Here is a 26,590-nt window from a genome sequence, read left to right on the forward strand (position 1 = left end):
GTGTGTATAGGCGTATGGATGTGTGTGTATATAAGTGGGTGTGTATGTGTGCTTATTTATATGTATGTAGGTTGTTCTCTTTATCAATCTTTTTTTTTTCCTCTTTCTCTCTCTACAAGGTGTTTTTCTGTTTTCTCTTCTTTTCGATTCTCTTTCTGTCCCTCTTCTGTCCTCTCCGGTCCAGCAGTACAAACTTTGTAATACAAATATGCAAAATAAATAGAAAAATAAAACCAGAATTTAGAATATCAAGGGAAGCATGATATCTATGATGCTTCGCTTGGCAAAGTAAATCTGCCAGCAGAATCATTTTGCCTGCTTAAATGCTGGACAAGACAAAAAAAAAGCAGATGGTTGGGACTGAACTGCACAGGGAGCGACGCCACCCCATGCTGAGACAAGAGGGCAGCGATTATCGCCTCATCACGCAAGTTCCATAGAAATGACGGCGTGGATCCGTATGTCAAGCCAAGGGATCCTAGGTTTTCCTCTCAGGTCTGAAGTTCTGGAAGACAGTGGAGTTCTGATTCTTCTTCTTCTGTGTGAAATACAAAGTGCTGTTCAGAGAGCGCCGTCTGCAGGCTGACTCGATAAAGCTAGTCACAGGTCAGATTCCAGCAGCAGGTCTGGACCTGGCGATAGTCCACGTTCAGGTTCCTCTGCACAGAAACCGGACCATCAGCTGGACTGTTGGTCATATGACAACCTTTCCAAATTTCCTGCTGTAACCACTTTCTGCCAGAAACTGGTTACAGCAGGAAATCTGATGTTCCAGATTTGAGGATGAGATTCAGACCCAGATCAACAGTTCTCTGGTCTGGTCTCATTGGACTCGGGAACCACTGTGGTACCAGCAGAATCCAGTAGGGGGCAGACTGGAGACTTCAGACTGGAGACTCCACATTTCAGTCAGAAAAACAACTAAATATATTTACTTATTTTCTTACATGGTTTCAGACGTCTCTGTTTCATGTGGAATGTGTCTGTTGTCTTCAGGTGTCCTCACCTGTCCATCAGGTGAAGCAGACACGGAGACATGGAGCTGCAGGTGGACAACTTTAATGGCTCAACAAAAACACTGGTTCACAGAAGTTAAAACATGAAAACACGTTCTGGTCCTGTTGTCCACTCAGGGCTCACATTTTAAACTAAAACTGGGCTGCTCTCTGATTGGCTAAGAGTCCTGCTGAGCTGCCAATGAGAGACTTCTGCCCACTTCTGGAAAAAGAAAAGATGGCGCAAAGAAACGGATGTAAAGAAAACAAAAGATCCAGGAGACAGAACAGAAATGAACTGGAATATAAGAAGAATAGGAGGTTGGAGTTTAAAAAAAAAATCGGGCAATGGGGTCCCAGAAAGGTCACATGATGCCATTGGTCAGGTACTGGAAGCCGTCGTACAATTTGGTGGTCAGTGACCTCATTGATCCGTCCACCAGCTGATCAATCAGCAGCTGCAGCTGCTCCTCCGTCAGACTCATGTGGAAACGTTCCTTCAGACCTCGCATGGTGCTGGAGCCGTGGAAGCAGGGCAGCTGGGAACCTGGGGGCCGTGGAGAACCCAGGGTCAGAGTTAGTGCCGTTAGCAAACACACAGCAGGTAGACGGGCTGAGGCTCACCTTGCTGCATTATCTCCACAATCTGCAGCACACGGTCCATGTGCTTCCTAGCTGCTATCAGACCCTGCAGCATCAGCATCTTATAGTAGTTAAACATGTCTCCATCTGGACCACCCATCACCTGACAGACGAGAGAGAGGGTTAAATAATGTCACCTGACAGACGAGAGAGAGGGTTAAATAATGTCACCTGACAGACAAGAGAGAGGGTTAAATAATGTCACCTGACAGATGAGAGAGAGGGTTAAATAATGTCACCTGACAGACGAGACAGAGGGTTAAATAATGTCACCTGACAGACGAGACAGAGGGTTAAATAATGTCACCTGACAGATGAGAGAGAGGGTTAAATAATGTCACCTGACAGACGAGAGAGAGGGTTAAATAATGTCACCTGACAGACGAGAGAGAGGGTTAAATAATGTCACCTGACAGACGAGACAGAGGGTTAAATAATGTCACCTGTCAGACGAGAGAGAGGGTTAAATAATGTCACCTGACAGATGAGAGAGAGGGTTAAATAATGTCACCTGACAGACGAGAGAGAGGGTTAAATAATGTCACCTGACAGATGAGAGAGAGGGTTAAATGATGTCACCTGACAGACGAGAGAGAGAGGGTTAAATAATGTCACCTGACAGACGAGAGAGAGGGTTAAATAATGTCACCTGACAGATGAGAGAGAGGGTTAAATAATGTCACCTGACAGACGAGACAGAGGGTTAAATGATGTCACCTGACAGACGAGACAGAGGGTTAAATGATGTCACCTGACAGATGAGAGAGAGGATTAAATAAGACGAGACAGAGGGTTAAATGATGTCACCTGACAGACGAGAGAGAAGGTTAAATAATGTCACCTGACAGACGAGAGAGAGGGTTAAATAATGTCACCTGACAGACGAGAGAGAGGGTTAAATAATATCACCTGACAGACGAGAGAGAGGGTTAAATAATGTCACCCGACAGACGAGAGAGAGGGTTAAATAATGTCACCCGACAGACGAGAGAGAGGGTTAAATGATGTCACCTGACAGACGAGACAGAGGGTTAAATGATGTCACCTGACAGACGAGAGAGAGGGTTAAATAATGTCACCTGACAGACAAGAGAGAGGGTTAAATAATGTCACCTGACAGACGAGAGAGAGGGTTAAATAATGTCACCTGACAGACGAGAGAGAGGGTTAAATAATGTCACCTGACAGACAAGAGAGAGGGTTAAATAATGTCACCTGACAGATGAGAGAGAGGGTTAAATAATGTCACCTGACAGACGAGAGAGAGGGTTAAATAATGTCACCTGTCAGACGAGAGAGAGGGTTAAATAATGTCACCTGACAGATGAGAGAGAGGGTTAAATAATGTAGTATCGGATGATTTGGCTTGGTATGGTTCAGTATCCTATCAGGGTCCTCTCCCTGAGCCATCACCTTATCGTGGTGGAGGGGTTTGTGCATCCCGAAGATCCTAGCTGCTATGTTGTCGGGGGCTTTATGCCCCTGGTAGAGTCACCCATGGCTAACAGGTGTCTAGGGGAGGGACCAGACCAAGCACGGCTCATAGACCCCTATGATGACGACCAACCTGGGCATGAATGTTCCCTTGCCCGGACGCAGGTTACCGGGACCCCCCTCTGGAGCCAGGCCTGGGGGTGGGGTACGAGAGCGAGCGTCTGGTGGCCGGGCCTTTACCCATGGAGCCCGGTCGGGCTCAGCCAGAAAGGGTTACATGGGCCCCACCTCCCGTGGGCTCACCATCTGTGGGAGGAGCCGTAGGGGTCAGGTGCAGTGTGAGCTGGGCAGCAGCAAGAGGCGGGGACCCTGGCGGTCCGATCCCCGGCTGCAGAAGCTGGCTCTAGGGACGTGGAACGTCACCTCTCTGGTGGGGAAGGAGCCTGAGCTTGTGCACGAGGTTGAGCGGTTCCGACTAGATATAGTTGGACTCACCTCGACGCATGGCTTGGGCTCTGGAACCAGAACTCTCGAGAGGGTCTGGACCTTCTTCCGCTCTGGAGTTGCTCATGGTGAGAGGCGCCGAGCAGGTGTGGGCATTCTCATCAGCCCCCAGCTTGGTGCCTGCACGTTGGGGTTTACCCCGGTGGATGAAAGGGTAGTTTCCCTCCGCCTCCGGGTGGGGGGACGGGTCCTGACTGTTGTCTGTGCTTATGCACCAAACAGCAGTTCAGAGTACCCACCCTTTCTGGGGTCCTTGGAGGGAGTGCTGGAGGGTGCTCCTTCTGGGGACTCCATTGTTCTGCTGGGGGACTTCAATGCTCACGTGGGCAATGACAGTGAGACCCGGAGGGGAGTGATTGGGAGGCATGGTTCCCCCCCTCTGAACCCAAATGGTGTCTTGTTATTGGACTTCTGTGCTCGTCATGGATTGTCCATAACGAACACCATGTTCCAACATAAGAGTGTCCACATGTACACCTGGCATCAGGATTCCCTGGGCCGCAGTTCAATGATCGACTTTGTAGTCGTATCGTCGGACCTGCGGCCACATGCCTTGGACACTCGGGTGAAGAGGGGGGCGGAGCTTCAACTGATCACCACCTGGTGGTGAGTTGGCTCAGATGGTGGGGGAGGAAGCTGGTCAGATCTGGCAGGCCCAAACGTGTTGTGAGGGTCTGCTGGGAACGTCTGGCTGAGTCCCCTGTCAGAGCGAGCTTCAACTCCCACCTTCAGCAGAGCTTCGAACATGTCCCGGGTGAGGCGAGGGACATTGAGTCCGAATGGGTTGTGTTCCGTGCCTCTATTGCTGAGGCGGCCAGCCGGAGCTGTGGCTGTAAGGTCGTTGGTGCCTGTCGTGGCGGTAATCCCAGGACTCGTTGGTGGACACCAGCAGTGAGGGATGCCGTCAAGCTGAAGAAGGAGTCCTATCGGGCCTTCTTGGTCTGTGGGACTCTGGAGGCAGCTGATGGGTACCGACGGGCTAAGCGGCATGCGGCTTCGGCCGTTGCCGAGGCAAAAACTCGGGCATGGGAGGAGTTCGGCGAGGCCATGGAGAAAGACTTCTGGACGGCTTCGAGGAGATTCTGGTCCACCATCTGGTGGCTCAGGAGGGGGAAGCAGTGCTCCATCAACACTGTGTAACACTGTGTACAGTGGAGGTGGGGAGCTGCTGACCTCAACTCGGGACGTTGTGGGTCGGTGGAGGGAATACTTCGAAGACCTCCTCAATCCTACCAACGCGTCTTCCGATGAAGAAGCAGAGCTGGCGGACTCAGGGGTGGACTCTCCTATCTCTGGGGCTGAAGTCGCTGAGGTGGTCAAAAAACTCGGCCCCGGGGGTGGATGAGATCCGCTTAAGGCTCTGGATGCTGTGGGGCTGTCCTGGCTGACACGCCTCTGCAGCATCGCGTGGACATCGGGGGCAGTACCGCTGGATTGGCAGACTGGGGTGGTGGTCCCCCTTTTTAAGAAGGGGGACCGGAGGGTGTGTTCCAATTACAGGGGAATCACACTCCTCAGCCTCCCTGGTAAGGTCTATTCAGGGGTCCTGGAGAGGAGGGTCCACCGGATAGTCGAATCCCGGATTGAGGAGGAGCAGTGTGGTTTTCGTCCTGGTCGCGGAACAGTGGACCAGCTCTATACCCTCTCTGGGGTCCTGGAGGGGGCATGGGAGTTTGCCCAACCAGTCTACATGTGCTTTGTGGACCTGGAGAAGGCGTTCGACCGTGTCCCCCGGGGGCTCCTGTGGGGGGTACTCTGGGAGTATGGGGTACCGGACCCCCTTGTACGAGCTGTCCGGTCCCTGTACGACAGGTGTCAGAGCTTGGTCCGCATTGCCGGTAGTAAGTCGGATTCGTTTCCGGTGAGGGTTGGACTCCACCAAGGCTGCCCTTTATCACCGATTCTGTTCATAACTTATATGGACAGAATTTCTAGGCGCAGCCGAGGTGTTGAGGGGATCCGACTTGGTGGCCTCAGGATTGGGTCCCTGCTTTTTGCGGATGACGTGGTCCTGTTGGCTTCATCTGGTCGTGATCTCCAGCTCTCGCTTGAGCGATTCGCGGCCGAGTGTGAAGCGGCTGGGATGAGAATCAGCACCTCCAAATCTGAGACCATGGTCCTCAGCCGGAATAGGGTGGATTGCCCTCTCCGGGTCGGGAGTCAGGTCCTGCCTCAAGTGGAGGAGTTTAAATATCTCGGGGTCTTGTTCACGAGTGAGGGAAGGATGGAGCGCGAGATGGACAGACGGATCGGTGCGGCGTCTGCAGTAATGCGGGCTCTGCGCCGGTCTGTCGTGGTGAAGAAGGAGCTGAGCCAGAAGGTGAAGCTCTTGATTTACCAGTCGATCTACGTTCCTACCCTCACCTATGGTCATGAGCTGTGGGTCGTGACCGAAAGAACGAGATCTCGTATACAGGCGGCTGAAATGAGTTTCCTCCGCAGGGTGGCCGGGCTCTCCCTTAGAGATAGGGTGAGGAGCTCAGTCATCCGGGAGGGGCTCAGAGTAGAGCCGCTGCTCCTTCGCATCGAGAGGAACCAGTTGAGGTGGCTCGGGCATCTGGTCAGGATGCCTCCTGGACCTCCCTGGTGAGGTGTTCCAGGCACGTCCCTCTGGGAGGAGACCCCGGGGAAGACCCAGGACACGCTGGAGGGATTACATCTCTCGGCTGCCTGGGAACGCCTTGGGATCCCCCCGCAGAGTTGGCAAATGTGGCTGGGGAGAGGGAAGTCTGGGCTTCCCTACTGCTGCCCCCGCGACCCGACCCCGGATAAGCGGCAGAAGATGGATGGATGGATGGATGGATGGATGGATGGATGGATGGTTCAGTATGGAACAGTTTAATTCAATTAGGTTTAATATAGTTCACAACGGACTGGTATGCTTTGGTTTAGTATAGAATAGACCTTTACAACCTGTATGGCCCAAGGTGGCTTGAGATGGTTCACATGGTTTTGTATGATTTGGTATTGCCCGAAGTGGTTCGGTATGGCCCAAAGTGGTTCGGTATGGCCCGAAGTGGTTCGGTATGGCCCAAAGTGGTTCGGTATGGCCCGAAGTGGTTCGGTATGGCCCGAAGTGGTTCGGTATGGCCCGAAGTGGTTCGGTATGGCCCGAAGTGGTTCGGTATGGCCCGAGGTGGTTCGGTATGGCCCGAGGTGGTTCGGTATGGCCCCAGATGGTTCGGTGTGGCCCCAGATGGTTCAGTATGGCCTGAGGTGGTTTGGTATGGCCCCAGATGGTTCGGTGTGGCCCCAGATGGTTCGGTATGGCCCGAGGTGGTTCGGTATGGCCCCAGATGGTTCGGTATGGCCCAAGTGGCTCGGTATGGTCCGGTACAGCCCTAGAAGTTTTGTTATGATTTGATATAGCCCAAGAAGGTTTTTTTTATAGTTTGGTATCGCCCGAGATGGTTTTGCATGGTTTCTGTATGGCCCGAGATGGTTTGGTATGCCCGGGGTGGTTTGGTACAGTTGAGTATAGCCACAGATGGTTCGGTATGGCCCAAGGTGGTTGGGTATGATTTTGTATGGCCCAAGATGGTTCAGTATTGGAAAGAGATGACTTTGGATATTTTGGTATGGCCCGAGATGGTTTTGCATGGTTTCGGTATGGCCCGAGAAGGTTTTTTATAGTTTGGTATGGCCCAAGATAGTTCGGTGTAGTTCGGTATGGCCAGAGATGGTTTCCTATGGTTCGGTATGGCCAGAGATGGTTTTGTGTAGTTAGATACCGACCCACACTGAACCTGTCTGTAATGTACCGACGCGACCTGTACCGACCCACACTGAACCTGTCTGTAATGTACCGACCCGACCTGTACCGACCCACACTGAACCTGTCTGTTATGTACCGACCCGACCTGTACCGACCCACACTGAACCTGTCTGTAATGTACCGACCCGACCTGTACCGACCCACACTGAACCTGTCTGTTATGTACCGACCCGACCTGTACCGACCCATACTGAACCTGTGTGTACCGTACAGACATATAGTGCACCAGAGCTGATAGTGATAACCAAAACTAACTGAGCTGCTATTTGGACCTCTAACTGGATGAACCAATTGGACCGGGTCACCATCGGTCTATGGTTGTTTCTGTTTGAAGTTCGGAGATCAGAACCAGTAGTATCAGAGGGAGGCTCAGTTTTGCTGGTTATGTCGTGTTCCCACCATAACTGTAGTTCAACTTGCACTATATTTCCTGACAGCTGATTGCACAGGCTGGGTTTTTATGGGCTTTAAGCGTGAAGGAGGTTCTGGTGCTTCAGTGAGATGATTCCTGATCAGAACCTTCTGACTGATCAGAGCCTTCTGACTGATCAGAGCCTTCTGATTGACGGTGTGATGAACTTACCTCCACGAACTCAGAGGTGAGTTTGAAGGCAGATGTCTCGAAGCCCAGGTTTTTAGGTGAGCTGGACAAGATGAACCCAAAGTCTATGTGGATGATGTGTCCGTCTGCGTCCAGGAGGATGTTCCCGTTATGCCTGAGAGGACAGACAGACTGATGAAGACCCGTCTCACCTGTCCCAACCAGGCTCACCTGTCTCTGACCCATCTCACCGGTTTCTGACCAGTCTCACCTGGCCCAACGTGTCTTACCTGTCCCAACATGTCTTACCTGTCTCTGACCAGTCTCACCTGTCCCAACATGTCTTACCTGTCTCTGACCAGTCTCACCTGGCCCAACGTGTCTTACCTGTCTCTGACCCATCTCACCTGTTTCTGAACAGTCTCACCTAGCCCAACGTGTCTTACCTGTCCCAACATGTCTTACCTGTCTCTGACCAGTCTCACCTGTCCCAACATGTCTTACCTGTCTCTGACCAGTCTCACCTGGCCCAACATGTCTTACCTGTCTCTGACCAGTCTCACCTGTCCCAACATGTCTTACCTGTCTCTGACCAGTCTCACCTGTCCCAACATGTCTTACCTGTCTCTGACCCGTCTCACCTGTTTCTGACCTGTCTCACCTGTCCCAACGTGTCTTAACTGTTTCTGACCAGTCTCACCTGTCTCTGACCCGTCTTACCTGTCTCTGACCCGTCTCACCTGTTTCTGACCCGTCTCACCTGTTTCTGACCCGTCTCACCTGTCCCAACGTGTCTTAACTGTTTCTGACCAGTCTCACCTGTCCCGATGTGTCTTACCTGTCTCTGACCCGTCTCACCTGTTTCTGATCAGTCTCACCTGTCCCAACGTGTCTTAACTGTCTCTGACCCGTCTCACCTGTTTCTGACCAGTCTCACCTGTCTCTGACCCGTCTCACCTGTTTCTGACCCGTCTCACCTGTCTCTGACCCTTCTCACCTGTCCCAACATGTCTTACCTGTCTCTGACCCATCTCACCTGTTTCTGACCAGTCTCACCTGTCCCGATGTGTCTTACCTGTTTCTGACCCATCTCACCTGTCCCAACATGTCTTACCTGTCTCTGACCCATCTCACCTGTTTCTGACCAGTCTCACCTGTCCCGATGTGTCTTACCTGTCTCTGACCCATCTCACCTGTCCCAACATGTCTTACCTGTCTCTGACCCATCTCACCTGTTTCTGACCAGTCTCACCTGTCCCGATGTGTCTTACCTGTCTCTGACCCATCTCACCTGTCCCAACATGTCTTACCTGTCTCTGACCCATCTCACCTGTTTCTGACCAGTCTCACCTGTCCCGATGTGTCTTACCTGTCTCTGACCCGTCTCACCTGTCCCAACATGTCTTACCTGTCTCTGACCCATCTCACCTGTTTCTGACCAGTCTCACCTGTCCCGATGTGTCTTACCTGTCTCTGACCCGTCTCACCTGTCCCAACGTGTCTTACCTGTCTTTGACCCTTCTCACCTGTCTCTGACCAGTCTCACCTGTCCCAACATGTCTTACCTGTCTCTGACCCGTCTCACCTGTTTCTGACCAGTCTCACCTGTCCCAACATGTCTTACCCGTCTCTGACCCGTCTCACCTGTTTCTGACCAGTCTCACCTGTCCCAACATGTCTTACCTGTCTCTGACCCGTCTCACCTGTTTCTGACCAGTCTCACCTGTCCCAACATGTCTTACCTGTCTCTGACCCGTCTCACCTGTTTCTGACCAGTCTCACCTGTCCCAACATGTCTTACCTGTCTCTGACCCGTCTCACCTGTCTCTGACCCGTCTCACCTGTCTCTGACCCGTCTCACCTGGCCCAACGTGTCTTACCTGTCTCTGACCCATCTCACCTGTCCCAAAGTGTCTCACCTGTCTTTGACCTGCAGAAGGTAGCAGATGAGGCTGTATCCTGCACAGCTCTGAACAAAGTTCCTCTGAGCGGACAGGAAGGCCTCTGTGGTTGGAGCGCCATGTTCCTGCAGTAAGTAGTCCAGCAGAGACAGCTGACTCTGTTTCTTCACCTGGTGGAGGGACACGGCGTTCACCACCGGCTCGATCATTCCGCTATCTGACGACAGAACCAGGATCTTATAGGGCTTTATCCACAGAGGTACTCGCTCCTGCTCCCAGATGGACTGTCCAGAGAATGACCAGTTAGAGGATGAGGCAGAGACACAGGTCATGTGATGTCTTATCATTACCTTTAGCTGCTGCAGCACCTGGAAAGCAAGCAGTTCTTGTCTCAGGTCATCTCCACATTTCACAATCACAGACAGAAGCCTCCAGTTGGGAAAGTGGCCATAAGGAGAACCCTCTCTAATCCTCCTGAGGACAAAGACACAGTTTGGCAGGTACAGTTCAGGTCATATGTCTTCCACCTGCAAGACTGACCTCTGGGAACAGAAGACTGAGAGAGCACCTACCGGACTTTCTCCTCCCACGGTTCCTTCAGGGCAACGGCAGATGGGTCCTCTGGGTCCCGTTTGAAGGTGGTGGGAGCCTGAGCCAGCTGCTCTGACAGGCGACGCCTGGGACAAACAAGAGAGGACATTAAAAGTCAGCAGTCTAGAGATATAGTTGCATTATATCTGATTCGCACAATAAACCATGTGCAAAAGGTGTGCAATAGATGTGTAACAGGTGCATATCGTTGGGATCATAGACTGTATATAAAGATAGGCGGAGTCTCCGTGACGTCACCCGTAGGTTTCTGAAGAGCTGAATTGAAGCTGGGTGGGCGGTTCCTACCATCACCATCTTGGCAGGGGCATGCGTGTTGGAAAATATAAAAATGGGCAACAAGGTGCATCTGAGAGGAGGGATGTGAGTGTAGTGGTGGATGATTGACATATGGTGATCTCAGACCTGCCTGTAGCTAAGAGTTAACAGGCGCTAACTAGCTAACGGAGGTAAGAGGGCTAAAGCTAAGTCACGTTGTTAACCGGCTAAAAACTGCGGTAGTTCTATGTTCTTACTTGAACCGGGAAATCCGGCACCTGTCAATCAAAAGGACACGCCCCTAAATATGACAAATTTCGAGATTAAATTACTTTTAAACGGGTGAGTTAGAAAAAATTCACTCCCCCCACAGTTGTCATGAAGATAAACCTGACCTATTAAGCCTAAAATGTTTTTACACCTAGCTGTAAACATGTTTATTCCTGCTGTAAACATGTTTATTTCTACTGTAAAACATGTTTATTCCTGCTGTAAACTTGTTTATTTCTACTGTAAACATGTTTATTCCTGCTGTAAACATGTTTATTTCTACTGTAAACATGTTTATTCCTGCTGTAAACATGTTTATTTCTACTGTAAACATGTTTATTCCTGCTGTAAACATGTTTATTCATGCTGTAAACGTGTTTATTCCTGCTGTGAAGTTGGTCTTTTTAACATGGGAGTCTATGGGGATTTGCTCTGTTTTGCAGCCCCTAGTGGATGAAGGAGGAACTGCAGTTGTATGCACTTCCGCATAGGCTTCACTTTTAACCGCCGGAGGTTGCTGATTTGTTGGGATATACACTTAAAATTATCCATACTTTTGTTTTATTTTTATAATTAATTATATCTTTGTGGTAAAATGAAAACTTTTTGTCAAGTTTGTTTATGAATTTATGAATTAAATGTGACCAGGTACCAGGTGTGTAATAGATGTGTAACTGCTTTATAATAGATGTGTAGCTGCTGTGCAATGGATGTATAACAGCTGTGTAATAGCTGTGTAACTGTTGTGTAATGGAAGTGTAACTGCTGTGTAGTGGATGTGTACCAGGTGTGTAACAGATGTGTAACTGCTCTATAATAGATGTGTAGCTGTTGTGTAGTGGATTTGTAACAGATGTCCAACAGATCTGTAACAACTGTGTTCTGGACGTGTAACAGGTGTGTGATGGATGTGTAACAGCCGTTGAACAGTTGTGTAACAGCTGTGTTATGGATGTGTAAGATGTGTAACTGCTTTGTAATACATGCGTAACAACTGTGTAAATGCTCTGTTATAGATACGTAACTGCTGTGTTATGGATGTGTAACAGCTGTGTAACAGACGAATAACTGCTGTGTTATGGATGTGTAACAGGTGTGTAACAGGCGAATAACTGCTGTGTTATGGATGTGTAACAGGTGTGTAACAGGCGAATAACTGCTGTGTTATGGATGTGTAACAGGTGTGTAACAGGCGAATAACTGCTGTGTTATGGATGTGTAACAGGTGTGTAACAGGCGAATAACTGCTGTGTTATGGATGTGTAACAGGTGTGTAACAGGCGAATAACTGCTGTGTTATGGATGTGTAACAGGTGTGTAACAGGCGAATAACTGCTGTGTTATGGATGTGTAACAGGTGTGTAACAGGCGAATAACTGCTGTGTTATGGATGTGTAACAGGTGTGTAACAGGCGAATAACTGCTGTGTTATGGATGTGTAACAGCTGTGTAACAGGCGAATAACTGCTGTGTTATGGATGTGTAACAGGTGTGTAACAGGCGAATAACTGCTGTGTTATGGATGTGTAACAGGTGTGTAACAGGCGAATAACTGCTGTGTTATGGATGTGTAACAGGTGTGTAACAGGCGAATAACTGCTGTGTTATGGATGTGTAACAGGTGTGTAACAGGCGAATAACTGCTGTGTTATGGATGTGTAACAGGTGTGTAACAGGCGAATAACTGCTGTGTTATGGATGTGTAACAGGTGTGTAACAGGCGAATAACTGCTGTGTTATGGATGTGTAACAGGTGTGTAACAGGCGAATAACTGCTGTGTTATGGATGTGTAACAGGTGTGTAACAGACGAATAACTGCTGTGTTATGGATGTGTAACAGGTGTGTAACAGGTGTGTAACAGGCGAATAACTGCTGTGTTATGGATGTGTAACAGGTGTGTAACAGGCGAATAACTGCTGTGTTATGGATGTGTAACAGGTGTGTAACAGGCGAATAACTGCTGTGTTATGGATGTGTAACAGGTGTGTAACAGGCGAATAATTGCTGTGTTATGGATGTGTAACAGGTGTGTAACAGGCGAATAACTGCTGTGTTATGGATGTGTAACAGGTGTGTAACAGGCGAATAACTGCTGTGTTATGGATGTGTAACAGGTGTGTAACAGGCGAATAACTGCTGTGTTATGGATGTGTAACAGGTGTGTAACAGGCGAATAACTGCTGTGTTATGGATGTGTAACAGGTGTGTAACAGGCGAATAACTGCTGTGTTATGGATGTGTAACAGGTGTGTAACAGGCGAATAACTGCTGTGTTATGGATGTGTAACAGCTGTGTAACAGACGAATAACTGCTGTGTTATGGATGTGTAACAGGTGTGTAACAGGTGTGTAACAGGCGAATAACTGCTGTGTTATGGATGTGTAACAGGTGTGTAACAGGCGAATAACTGCTGTGTTATGGATGTGTAACAGGCGAATAACTGCTGTGTTATGGATGTGTAACAGGTGTGTAACAGGCGAATAACTGCTGTGTTATGGATGTGTAACAGGTGTGTAACAGGCGAATAACTGCTGTGTTATGGATGTGTAACAGCTGTGTAACAGACGAATAACTGCTGTGTTATGGATGTGTAACAGGTGTGTAACAGGTGTGTAACAGGCGAATAACTGCTGTGTTATGGATGTGTAACAGGTGTGTAACAGGCGAATAACTGCTGTGTTATGGATGTGTAACAGGAGTGTAACAGGCGAATAACTGCTGTGTTATGGATGTGTAACAGGTGTGTAACAGGCGAATAACTGCTGTGTTATGGATGTGTAACAGGTGTGTAACAGGCGAATAACTGCTGTGTTATGGATGTGTAACAGGTGTGTAACAGGCGAATAACTGCTGTGTTATGGATGTGTAACAGGTGTGTAACAGGCGAATAACTGCTGTGTTATGGATGTGTAACAGGTGTGTAACAGGCGAATAACTGCTGTGTTATGGATGTGTACCAGGTGTGTAACAGGCGAATAACTGCTGTGTTATGGATGTGTAACAGGTGTGTAACAGGCGAATAACTGCTGTGTTATGGATGTGTACCAGGTGTGTAACAGGCGAATAACTGCTGTGTTATGGATGTGTAACAGGTGTGTAACAGGCGAATAACTGCTGTGTTATGGATGTGTAACAGGTGTGTAACAGGCGAATAACTGCTGTGTTATGGATGTGTAACAGGTGTGTAACAGGCGAATAACTGCTGTGTTATGGATGTGTAACAGGTGTGTAACAGGCGAATAACTGCTGTGTTATGGATGTGTAACAGGTGTGTAACAGGCGAATAACTGCTGTGTTATGGATGTGTACCAGGTGTGTAATAATGTGTAACAGATGAGAGGTGGACCTGATGTCTCCAGCGGCGATGAAAATGGGCTCTTTGCTTTCCAGGCTGGTGATGCTGTCTACTGAGAACTGGCTGATGTTATCATAGCTGCTGGCGTGGCCTTCTGGGATCTGCAGGACATCATGATATTTCCAGCTTCTGGTTAGTAAACTCAGACAGCCATTGCCAGCGAGATAAGGTTTGATTTGTTCTTTCTGGTCTAAAGTCATACACGTGTCGTTTTAGTGAAACTGATATTTACATCACCCGCTAGGGAGCTGGAATTACAAAGAACCAGAGATTGTTACGAACATCTTCTGGTTCTGGTTCAGGTATTCTGTCCAGACAGTGAAGTAACATCATGGATGTTAATTCCTTTCTATGATCTCACCTCGACCTGTAGCTCTCCGATGTCATCAACAGACCAGGCCTCGTCATCGTTGTCGTAGTTGGGGACAATAGAAAAGCTTCCGGCTCGCTGCTCTGCTGTCATGCCACACTCTGGCAGGTTCTCCACAGAACGTGTGCTCCTGATCCGGTTCTCTGGAATCCGGATCGGAACACTGGATGTCTCAAAGTTCTCACACTCCAGGACCTCCACGTAGATCAGGTAGGGAGCCTAAAAGGGAGACATAAGTCAGCTGACAGACGTCTGCAGAGCATTCCTTGGCAGCACGCAGATTCACCTTGTCTTTGGAGTTGAGGACGACAGCCTGTGTGTGTGGCACTCGGACTACGTGGTGGTCGAAGGCGGCGGTGGGCAGCCACACTCGCGCCGGCAGCTTGTGGTTGAGCAGCGACAGCTCCGAGACGAGCCTCTGGGTTTTCTGCTCCTTAGTGGGCAGCGTGGCCAGTCGCTTCCCGATGCCCATCAGAGACTTTATGAACTCCCTCTGAGGAGCCAGACGGACCGGCTGGAACATACACAGGTACACAGGTAGCAGGGGCGGAGCCTACTCTCAGGGGAGCTCACACAGATAGCTGTATGTGTGTGTCGGGTTTATTCTTTAATTTTATGAAGATGTTTCATCTTCTGAGATCCAGAACCTGAACCAAACTGAACGAACAGACCCGAAACACAAGCACGATCAATCAATCACTGAGAAAAGATCCGATTCACCCAGAACCTCCAACAGCTGATTGATCCCACAGAACACACAAGCAGATGGTGAGTCCGCAGAGGGCAGCTCTCGCTCCACGAGCTGCACTTCTGCGAACCAGAACCACAGACTTTATTTCCCACAATGCACCCTGTTAGATGAGGAAGCAGCTGGACTTACGGGACCAGAATCACAGTCCAGACTGTCGGAGCTGGAGCTCAAGTCCTGAGGGTCAGAGGGAAAGGAGTTTGATTCCACCTGCAGTCAGGTGTGCCGGTTGGGACGGGTTGTCTCCAAACATGAGAACAGAGAAACACCATCAGACTGCCATGACACACTTTTCATCACGCAGTCAGAATGACTTCTTCTTCTGCCTTTCTGAGGACGAATCAGAACAACACAGGAAGCAGGTCCTCCTCCAGCAGAAGAGCAGCTGCATGTGCCGTCATACTCTGACCAATGAGGAGCAGAGCTGCCATATGCCCCGCCCCCATCCGACAGAGTCACGGGAGGACCAGTGTTGAGTCAAAATAAGCACCCATGCCAGAATACGGCCCTTCTTGGAGGATCTGGTCCAGCTGGCTGACCCGTACTGAATGGGTCTGGTGTCCCATTCCCAGTCGGACACCAGGAGGTCCAGCCTGGATTACATCGGAGTTCTGATCCAGGCCCGGTGGTGCTGCCTCCCAACATCTGGACCAGGAGCCGCCGCATCCGGGCCAGACATGAAGCTGCTGCCCGTCCTGTGTTCATCCCTCCATCATCCCTCCCTCCCTCCATCCATCATCCATCCCTCCCTCCCTCCCTCCATCATCCATCCATCCCTCCATCCATCCATCCCTCCCTCCCTCCCTCCATCATCCATCCATCCCTCCATCCATCATCCATCCCTCCCTCCCTCCCTCCATCCATCATCCCTCCCTCCCTCCATCCATCATCCATCCCTCCCTCCCTCCCTCCCTCCCTCCATCCATCATCCCTCCCTCCCTCCATCCATCATCCCTCCCTCCATCCATCCATCATCCATCCCTCCCTCCCTCCCTCCATCATCCATCCCTCCCTCCCTCCCTCCATCCATCCCTCCCTCCCTCCCTCCATCATCCATCCATCCCTCCATCCATCATCCATCCCTCCCTCCCTCCATCCATCATCCATCCCTCCCTCCCTCCCTCCATCCATCCCTCCCTCCCTCCCTCCCTCCATCATCCATCCCTCCCTCCCTCCCTCCATCATCCATCCCTCCCTCCATCCATCCCTCCCTCCATCATCCATCATCCCTCCCTCCCTCCTTCATCCCTCCCTCCATCATCCCTCCCTCCCTCCCTCCTTCATCCCTCCCTCCATCATCCCTCCCTCCATCATCCATCCCTCCCTCCCTCCATCATCCATCCATCCCTCCCTCCATCCATCATCCATCCCTCCCTCCCTCCCTCTATCATCCCTCCATCATGCATCACTCCATCATCCCTCCCTCCCTCCCTCCCTCCATCATCCATCCCTCCCTCCCTCCTTCATCCCTCCCTCCATCATCCCTCCCTCCATCATCCATCCCTCCCTCCCTCCATCATCCATCCATCCCTCCCTCCATCCATCATCCATCCCTCCCTCCCTCCCTCCCTCCCTCCATCATCCCTCCCTCCATCCATCATCCATCCCTCCCTCCATCATCCATCCATCCCTCCCTCCCTCCCTCCATCCATCATCCATCCATCCCTCCCTCCCTCCCTCCATCCATCCCTCCCTCCCTCCCTCCATCATCCATCCCTCCCTCCCTCCCTCCATCCATCATCCATCCCTCCCTCCCTCCATCCATCCATCATCCATCCCTCCCTCCCTCCCTCCATCCATCATCCATCCCTCCCTCCCTCCCTCCATCCATCATCCATCCCTCCCTCCATCATCCATCCATCCCTCCCTCCCTCCATCCATCATCCCTCCCTCCATCCATCATCCATCCCTCCCTCCCTCCCTCCATCCATCATCCATCCCTCCCTCCATCATCCATCCATCCCTCCCTCCCTCCATCATCCATCATCCCTCCCTCCATCCATCATCCATCCCTCCCTCCCTCCCTCCCTCCATCCATCATCCATCCCTCCCTCCCTCCCTCCATCCATCATCCATCCCTCCCTCCCTCCCTCCCTCCCTCCTTCCATCCATCCATCATCCATCCCTCCATCCCTCCCTCCATCCATCCCTCCCTCCATCATCCATCCCTCCCTCCATCATCCCTCCCTCCCTCCCTCCATCATCCATCCCTCCCTCCCTCCCTCCATCCATCCCTCCCTCCATCATCCCTCCCTCCATCCATCCCTCCCTCCATCATCCCTCCCTCCCTCCCTCCATCCATCCATCATCCATCCCTCCCTCCCTCCCTCCCTCCCTCCTTCCATCCATCATCCATCCCTCCCTCCCTCCCTCCCTCCCTCCCTCCTTCCATCCATCATCCATCCCTCCCTCCCTCCCTCCCTCCCTCCCTCCTTCCATCCATCATCCATCCCTCCCTCCCTCCCTCCCTCCCTCCATCATCCCTCCCTCCATCCATCATCCATCCCTCCCTCCCTCCCTCCCTCCCTCCCTCCATCCATTCTGGTCCTGATGCTGCAGTTGTCATGTGAACCAAACTCTGATGTCAGACATGGGATAATATGTGTAGTTGTCATGACGACAGCATCCTACCTCATCCTGGCTGCTCTCCACTTTGGGGTTGCTGGCTGTTCTCTTCAGGTTGCTGCTCAGACTGATGCCGACGGTGGCGTCCGACTTGGAGCGCTGGTGAGTCCGTTTGGTGGGAGAAAGGCTGTGTTCTCCACCCAGGGACACAGAGGTGGGGGACGCCCCAAGGCAGAACGCCGTCAGCGCCGGGGGCTCCCTGCGGGCCCGGGGCCCTGCGGGTTTCAGCTCGTCGGACAGGATGAGCTTGCGAAGCTTGGTTCCTCTGGAATGGCGCTGGGTGGAGATGTGCATGTCGGAGGAGTACGCTCCCAGTAGCCAGGCGCACTGGAGGCTGAAGGAGATGCTCTGCCTGCAGCGGTGCACCTGCAGACAGGAAGCAGGGTGAAATGTCTCCAAGGTAAGAGCAATCGATCAGAAGAGGAGGATGATCACACCTACCACGTAGGGCTTGATGGCGTCCCCCACGTCCTCGTCCATGTGGATGTACATGTTGAGCAGCTGAGGCAAGAAGAAGTCAACGTCGTCGTGCGGGAAGCTGAAGAGGCGGTTCCCGATGTACGCCTGCACGCCGGGCTCCTTGGAGTTGTGCAGGTAGGAGATCGCCATGGAAACATCAAACAGCTTGGACTCGAACAGCCGCAGCAACCAGGACTGTTTGGATGGGTTGTGTCTCTGCCGCCACCGGGCGCTCCTCACCGAGCCGGGGGCTGGGTCGTCCGAGACGGGCCCCCCCACGTCTGGGGTGGGGTCGGCCTCCTCCTGCCGCAGCTTCACCTTCTGCAGGACTTCCTGACACGCCCGCTGGGCCACCTCGGCGTCGATGACCAGGCTGAGCTCCGTCACGCCCTCACTGATAACGCCCAGCGGGGGGGTGGTGGCCCGGGGGGCGGCGCAGGGGGACGACGGCGTGGAGGGGATGGAGGGGGAGGAGCAGACAGAGAGCGAGGGGCTGTTCTGATCCGAGGGGACAGGAGACCCGTCCACCTGTGTGTCCTCCATTATGGCGGCCGTGAAGATTCGCCTCCTCCACTGGAACAGAGGTCACATGACCACCACGCAGGAATTCAAATGTTTTTATTTGCATAATAATTAGAATACAGAACAGGAGGCGACAAAAAGCTATTTGCAGTCATCAAAACACAAAACACGTGACAAATAAAATCACGACGACGGGAGGCGGTCCTCCACCAGACAGAACGCGACGACGGGAGGCGGTCGTCCACCAGACAGAACGCGACGACGGGACGCGGTCGTCCACCAGACAGAACGCGACGACGGGACGCGGTCGTCCACCAGACAGAACGCGACGACGGGACGCGGTCGTCCACCAGACAGAACGCGACGACGGGACGCGGTCGTCCACCAGACAGAACGCGACGACGGGACGCGGTCGTCCACCAGACAGAACGCGACGACGGGACGCGGTCGTCCACCAGACAGAACGCGACGACGGGACGCGGTCGTCCACCAGACAGAACGCGACGACGGGACGCGGTCGTCCACCAGACAGAACGCGACGACGGGACGCGGTCGTCCACCAGACAGAACGCGACGACGGGAGGCGGTCGTCCACCAGACAGAACGCGACGACGGGACGCGGTCGTCCACCAGACAGAACGCGACGACGGGACGCGGTCGTCCACCAGACAGAACGCGACGACGGGACGCGGTCGTCCACCAGACAGAACTCGACGACGGGACGCGGTCGTCCACCAGACAGAACGCGACGACGGGAGGCGGTCGTCCACCAGACAGAACGCGACGACGGGACGCGGTCGTCCACCAGACAGAACGCGACGACGGGAGGCGGTCGTCCACCAGACAGAACGCGACGACGGGACGCGGTCGTCCACCAGACAGAACGCGACGACGGGACGCGGTCGTCCACCAGACAGAACTCGACGACGGGACGCGGTCGTCCACCAGACAGAACGCGACGACGGGACGCGGTCGTCCACCAGACAGAACGCGACGACGGGACGCGGTCGTCCACCAGACAGAACGCGACGACGGGACGCGGTCGTCCACCAGACAGAACGCGACGACGGGACGCGGTCGTCCACCAGACAGAACGCGACGACGGGACGCGGTCGTCCACCAGACAGAACGCGACGACGGGACGCGGTCGTCCACCAGACAGAACGCGACGACGGGACGCGGTCGTCCACCAGACAGAACGCGACGACGGGACGCGGTCGTCCACCAGACAGAACTCGACGACGGGACGCGGTCGTCCACCAGACAGAACTCGACGACGGGACGCGGTCGTCCACCAGACAGAACGCGACGACGGGACGCGGTCGTCCACCAGACAGAACGCGACGACGGGACGCGGTCGTCCACCAGACAGAACGCGACGACGGGACGCGGTCGTCCACCAGACAGAACTCGACGACGGGACGCGGTCGTCCACCAGACAGAACTCGACGACGGGACGCGGTCGTCCACCAGACAGAACGCGACGACGGGACGCGGTCGTCCACCAGACAGAACGCGACGACGGGACGCGGTCGTCCACCAGACAGAACTCGACGACGGGACGCGGTCGTCCACCAGACAGAACGCGACGACGGGACGCGGTCGTCCACCAGACAGAACTCGACGACGGGACGCGGTCGTCCACCAGACAGAACGCGACGACGGGACGCGGTCGTCCACCAGACAGAACGCGACGACGGGACGCGGTCGTCCACCAGACAGAACGCGACGACGGGACGCGGTCGTCCACCAGACAGAACGCGACGACGGGACGCGGTCGTCCACCAGACAGAACGCGACGACGGGACGCGGTCGTCCACCAGACAGAACGCGACGACGGGACGCGGTCGTCCACCAGACAGAACGCGACGACGGGACGCGGTCGTCCACCAGACAGAACGCGACGACGGGACGCGGTCGTCCACCAGACAGAACGCGACGACGGGACGCGGTCGTCCACCAGACAGAACGCGACGACGGGACGCGGTCGTCCACCAGACAGAACGCGACGACGGGACGCGGTCGTCCACCAGACAGAACGCGACGACGGGACGCGGTCGTCCACCAGACAGAACGCGACGACGGGAGGCGGTCGTCCACCAGACAGAACGCGACGACGGGACGCGGTCGTCCACCAGACAGAACGCGACGACGGGACGCGGTCGTCCACCAGACAGAACGCGACGACGGGACGCGGTCGTCCACCAGACAGAACGCGACGACGGGACGCGGTCGTCCACCAGACAGAACGCGACGACGGGACGCGGTCGTCCACCAGACAGAACATCCCAGTAGGTGGAACATCCCAGTAGGTGGAACATCCCAGTAAGTGGAACATCCCAGTAAGTGGAACATCCCAGTAGGTGGAACATCCCAGTATGTAGAACATCCCAGTAAGTGGAACATCCCCGTAGGTAGAACATCCCAGTAGGTGGAACATCCCAGTAAGTGGAACATCCCAGTAAGTGGAACATCCCAGTAGGTGGAACATCCCAGTAAGTGGAACATCCCAGTAAGTGGAACATCCCAGTATGTAGAACATCCCAGTAGGTGAAACATCCCAGTAAGTGGAACATCCCAGTAGGTGGAACATCCCAGTATGTAGAACATCCCCGTATGTAGAACATCCCAGTAAGTGGAACATCCCCGTAGGTAGAACATCCCAGTAGGTGGAACATCCCAGTAGGTGGAACATCCCAGTAAGTGGAACATCCCAGTAAGTGGAACATCCCAGTAAGTGGAACATCCCAGTAGGTGGAACATCCCAGTATGTAGAACATCCCAGTATGTAGAACATCCCAGTAAGTGGAACATCCCCGTATGTAGAACATCCCAGTAAGTGGAACATCCCCGTAGGTAGAACATCCCAGTAGGTGGAACATCCCAGTAAGTGGAACATCCCAGTAGGTGGAACATCCCAGTATGTAGAACATCCCAGTAAGTGGAACATCCCCGTATGTAGAACATCCCAGTAAGTGGAACATCCCAGTAGGTGGAACATCCCAGTAAGTGGAACATCCCCGTATGTAGAACATCCCAGTAAGTGGAACATCCCAGTAGGTGGAACATCCCAGTAAGTGGAACATCCCAGTATGTAGAACATCCCAGTAGGTGGAACATCCCAGTAGGTGGAACATCCCAGTATGTAGAACATCCCAGTAAGTGGAACATCCCAGTAGGTGGAACATCCCAGTATGTAGAACATCCCAGTAAGTGGAACATCCCAGTAGGTGGAACATCCCAGTATGTGGAACATCCCAGTAAGTGGAACATCCCCGTATGTAGAACATCCCAGTAAGTGGAACATCCCAGTAGGTGGAACATCCCAGTAAGTGGAACATCCCAGTAAGTGGAACATCCCAGTAGGTGGAACATCCCAGTAAGTGGAACATCCCAGTAAGTGGAACATCCCAGTAGGTGGAACATCCCAGTATGTAGAACATCCCAGTAAGTGGAACATCCCAGTAGGTGGAACATCCCAGTATGTAGAACATCCCAGTAAGTGGAACATCCCAGTAAGTGGAACATCCCCGTAGGTAGAACATCCCAGTAGGTGGAACATCCCAGTAAGTGGAACATCCCAGTAGGTGGAACATCCCAGTATGTAGAACATCCCAGTAAGTGGAACATCCCCATATGTAGAACATCCCAGTAAGTGGAACATCCCCGTAGGTAGAACATCCCCGTAGGTGGAACATCCCCGTAGGTGGAACATCCCAGTAAGTGGAACATCCCAGTAAGTGGAACATCCCAGTAGGTGGAACATCCCAGTATGTAGAACATCCCAGTATGTAGAACATCCCAGTAAGTGGAACATCCCAGTAGGTGGAACATCCCAGTAGGTGGAACATCCCAGTAAGTGGAACATCCCAGTAAGTGGAACATCCCAGTAGGTGGAACATCCCAGTAAGTGGAACATCCCAGTAAGTGGAACATCCCAGTAGGTGGAACATCCCAGTATGTAGAACATCCCAGTAAGTGGAACATCCCAGTAGGTGGAACATCCCAGTATGTAGAACATCCCAGTAAGTGGAACATCCCAGTAAGTGGAACATCCCCGTAGGTAGAACATCCCAGTAAGTGGAACATCCCCATATGTAGAACATCCCAGTAAGTGGAACATCCCCGTAGGTAGAACATCCCCGTAGGTGGAACATCCCAGTAGGTGGAACATCCCAGTAGGTGGAACATCCCAGTAAGTGGAACATCCCAGTAGGTGGAACATCCCAGTATGTAGAACATCCCAGTAGGTGGAACATCCCAGTAGGTGGAACATCCCAGTAAGTGGAACATCCCAGTATGTAGAACATCCCAGTAGGTGGAACATCCCAGTAGGTGGAACATCCCAGTATGTAGAACATCCCAGTAGGTGGAACATCCCAGTAGGTGGAACATTCCAGTAGGTGGAACATCCCAGTAAGTGGAACATCCCAGTATGTGGAACATCCCAGTAGGTGAAACATCCCAGTATGTAGAACATCCCAGTAGGTGGAACATCCCAGTAGGTGAAACATCCCAGTATGTAGAACATCCCAGTAGGTGGAACATCCCAGTAGGTGGAACATCCCAGTAGGTGGAACATCCCAGTAAGTAGAACATCCCAGTAGGTGGAACATCCCAGTAGGTGAAACATCCCAGTATGTAGAACATCCCAGTAAGTGGAACATCCCAGTAAGTGGAACATCCCAGTAGGTGGAACATCCCAGTAAGTGGAACATCCCAGTAGGTGGAACATCCCAGTATGTAGAACATCCCAGTAAGTGGAACATCCCAGTAGGTGGAACATCCCAGTATGTAGAACATCCCAGTAAGTGGAACATCCCCGTAGGTAGAACATCCCAGTAGGTGGAACATCCCAGTAAGTGGAACATCCCAGTAGGTGGAACATCCCCGTATGTAGAACATCCCAGTAAGTGGAACATCCCAGTAGGTGGAACATCCCAGTAAGTGGAACATCCCCGTAGGTAGAACATCCCAGTAGGTGGAACATCCCAGTAAGTGGAACATCCCAGTAGGTGGAACATCCCAGTATGTAGAACATCCCAGTATGTAGAACATCCCAGTAAGTGGAACATCCCAGTATGTAGAACATCCCAGTATGTAGAACATCCCAGTAGGTGGAACATCCCAGTAAGTGGAACATCCCAGTATGTAGAACATCCCAGTATGTAGAACATCCCAGTAGGTGGAACATCCCGGTAGGTGGAACATCCCAGTATGTAGAACATCCCAGTAGGTGGAACATCCCAGTAGGTGGAACATCCCAGTAGGTGGAACATCCCAGTAAGTGGAACATCCCAGTATGTAGAACATCCCAGTAGGTGGAACATCCCAGTAGGTGGAACATCCCAGTAGGTGGAACATCCCAGTATGTAGAACATCCCAGTAGGTGGAACATCCCAGTAGGTGGAACATTCCAGTAGGTGGAACATCCCAGTAAGTGGAACATCCCAGTAAGTGGAACATCCCAGTACGTGGAACATCCCAGTAGGTGGAACATCCCAGTAAGTGGAACATCCCAGTAAGTGGAACATCCCAGTAAGTGGAACATCCCAGTAGGTGGAACATCCCAGTAGGTGAAACATTCCAGTATGTAGAACATCCCAGTAGGTGAAACATCCCAGTAAGTGGAACATCCCAGTAAGTGGAACATCCCAGTAGGTGGAATGTTCCACTATGTCTTCTCTCAGTTAAACTTTCAATCTGGAATCGTACTCCCGTCACGTCTTCTCCCAGTTAGGCAACCAGTTAAACCAGTCTGCACACTCGTGTTACATCTGGAACCATTTTAAGTCCGTCTATATAAACGGATCTCTATTTTATGACAACTGGTTTAGCTGTGGAACTCCATCACTTCGTCAGCTTTTTCATGGACTACTGTCCAGTCATTCAGAGTTCCAGTATAAGGTCCCAGTAAGCCCAGAAGGATCCAGCTCACCTTCCTTCAGGTAAACTCTGTTTCTCTGCCCAAAAAAAGACCTAAATTCTCACCATTGTTTCAGACCAGTCCAGGACAGGCCGGTCCAGGACAGTCCGGTCCAGGACAGACCGGTCCAGGAAAGGCCGGTCCAGGACAGGCCGGTCCAGGACAGGCCGGTCCAGTACAGGCCGGTCTAGGACAGACCGGTCCAGTACAGACCGGTCTAGGACAGACTGGTCCGGGACAGACCGGTCCAGTACAGACCGGGTTTCGGGAACCGGGTTTGGATACCGGGTCAGGAAGCGGGTTTGGGAACCGGGTTTGGATACCGGGTCAGGAAGCGGGTTCGGGAACCGGGTTTGGATACCGGGTCAGGAAGCGGGTTTGGGAACCGGATTTGGGAACCAGGTCAGGAAGCGGGTTTGGCAAACAGGGTCAGGGAGCGGGTTTGGGAACCGGGTCAGGAAATTTGAAAAGAAATATTTTGATGAAAAGCTAAACTGACAGAAGATCCCCATTATTTGTTTTAAAGTTCTGATGGATCCCCTGAAGTGATCAATAACCCAGAACCAGATCGGAAGCTCGGTTCCGGTCCAAAGTCCACCGTTAGCTTCTGCTGCTACCTGTTAGCTTTGTGGTCATCTGGAAGCTCCTGGTCTGGATGAGACCGAACTAGTCTGAGTTCTTATAAAGTCTACCAGACCGACGCGACTCATCGATCCCGCGGATCAATCAGCTTCTGATCAGGAATAAAAACGTTATATTTTCCCGGGTTTATTTGCAGGACGCCATCTTTGTTTTGGTCAGAGATTAAGGCAAGTCGCCATCTTTGTTTTGGTCAGAGTTTTAAAGCAGTTCGCCATCTTTGTTTTGGTCAGAGTTTAAAGCAGGTCGCCATCTTTGTTTTGGTCAGATATTAAGCTTGGGAATAAGTTCACAACATTATAAATGTTTATTTACAGAAAGTTTTCCGTTCAAACTCTATAAACCTTAGGGATTTAATCAGCTTTGTGACTTTCATACGAGCCTCTAAACCAGCGATGTTTCACCCAGAACTCCCAGTTAGCTGCTGTTAGCATTAGCATTAGCCAGGACAACTGTTGCCAACTCCACTCCTTAATAAAACCGTGTGCTAAAATATGGTTAGTAACACTGCCATTGTAGGTGAGTTGTCTGGGTGGAGTGATGAGTCTTACCTGATGACAGTTTTATGGATCTGGAATCAGCTGTTACCTCCAGTCTCTGGTCTCCATTGATTCAGTTTCAGCTTCATGTCGGCGAGCAGCGATTTTCCTCGTGCGTTTCAGCTGCTTCCAGTCAGTCAGCAGGAGGATAGCTGCCGCAGCGCCGCCTGCTGGTTGGAGTCCAACCACTGCACTGCACTGCCACACAGCTGGAGACACGTTTTCAAGAGTTCGAGACCAGTTTCACCTCTTTGAAACCACGTTTTACTGGTTTGAGATCAGTTTAATCTGTTTGAAACCATTTTCAGCAGTTTGAGACCAGTTTTACCTGTTGGAAACCACTTTTTTTTTTTTTTTTTTTTACCAGTTTGACACCAATTTAACTTGTTTAAAACCATTTTCACCAGTTTGAGACCAGTTTCACCTGTTTGAAATCACTTTTTACCTGTTTAAGACCAGTTTCACCTGTTTGAAA

General features: G+C 52.0%; 1 protein-coding gene across 2 annotated transcripts; it reads right to left on the reverse strand.

Annotated features, from left to right (window-relative positions):
* Window positions 1-1,069: 1,069 nt before the first annotated feature.
* Window positions 1,070-26,232, reverse strand: pi4kb (phosphatidylinositol 4-kinase, catalytic, beta). 2 transcript variants are annotated; one of them, XM_079240986.1, is made up of 12 exons: window positions 26,128-26,232; window positions 18,472-19,062; window positions 18,037-18,396; window positions 14,944-15,171; window positions 14,649-14,876; window positions 14,279-14,388; window positions 10,365-10,469; window positions 10,143-10,266; window positions 9,811-10,076; window positions 7,934-8,066; window positions 1,620-1,740; window positions 1,070-1,542 (listed from the first exon to the last, which is right to left on the reverse strand). In XM_079240986.1, exons 2-12 carry the CDS (start codon window positions 19,030-19,032, stop codon window positions 1,361-1,363), a joined length of 2,418 nt encoding a protein of 805 aa, XP_079097112.1. In that variant the 5' UTR covers window positions 19,033-19,062; window positions 26,128-26,232; the 3' UTR covers window positions 1,070-1,360. The 2 variants fall into 2 exon arrangements, with proteins under 2 accessions (XP_079097112.1, XP_079097113.1); XM_079240987.1 differs by lacking the exon at window positions 1,620-1,740.
* Window positions 26,233-26,590: the final 358 nt, after the last annotated feature.

Source organism: Telmatherina bonti, assembly GCF_933228915.1.
Source record: "Telmatherina bonti genome assembly, chromosome: 5".
In the NCBI taxonomy this organism is placed as follows: domain Eukaryota; kingdom Metazoa; phylum Chordata; class Actinopteri; order Atheriniformes; family Telmatherinidae; genus Telmatherina; species Telmatherina bonti.

What these genes read in the sequence shown, in the direction of transcription:
- pi4kb (XM_079240986.1), bottom strand. Translation starts at nt 19,032, where the DNA reads ATGGAGGACACACAGGTGGACGGGTCTCCTGTCCCCTCGGATCAGAAC. An exon ending in TCCTCAACTCCAAAGACAAG is followed by an intron (nt 14,877 to 14,943) that starts GTGAATCTGCGT and finishes TCTCCCTTTTAG; the next exon opens with GCTCCCTACCTGATCTACGT. An exon ending in AGGTGCTGCAGCAGCTAAAG is followed by an intron (nt 10,077 to 10,142) that starts GTAATGATAAGA and finishes TTCTCTGGACAG; the next exon opens with TCCATCTGGGAGCAGGAGCG.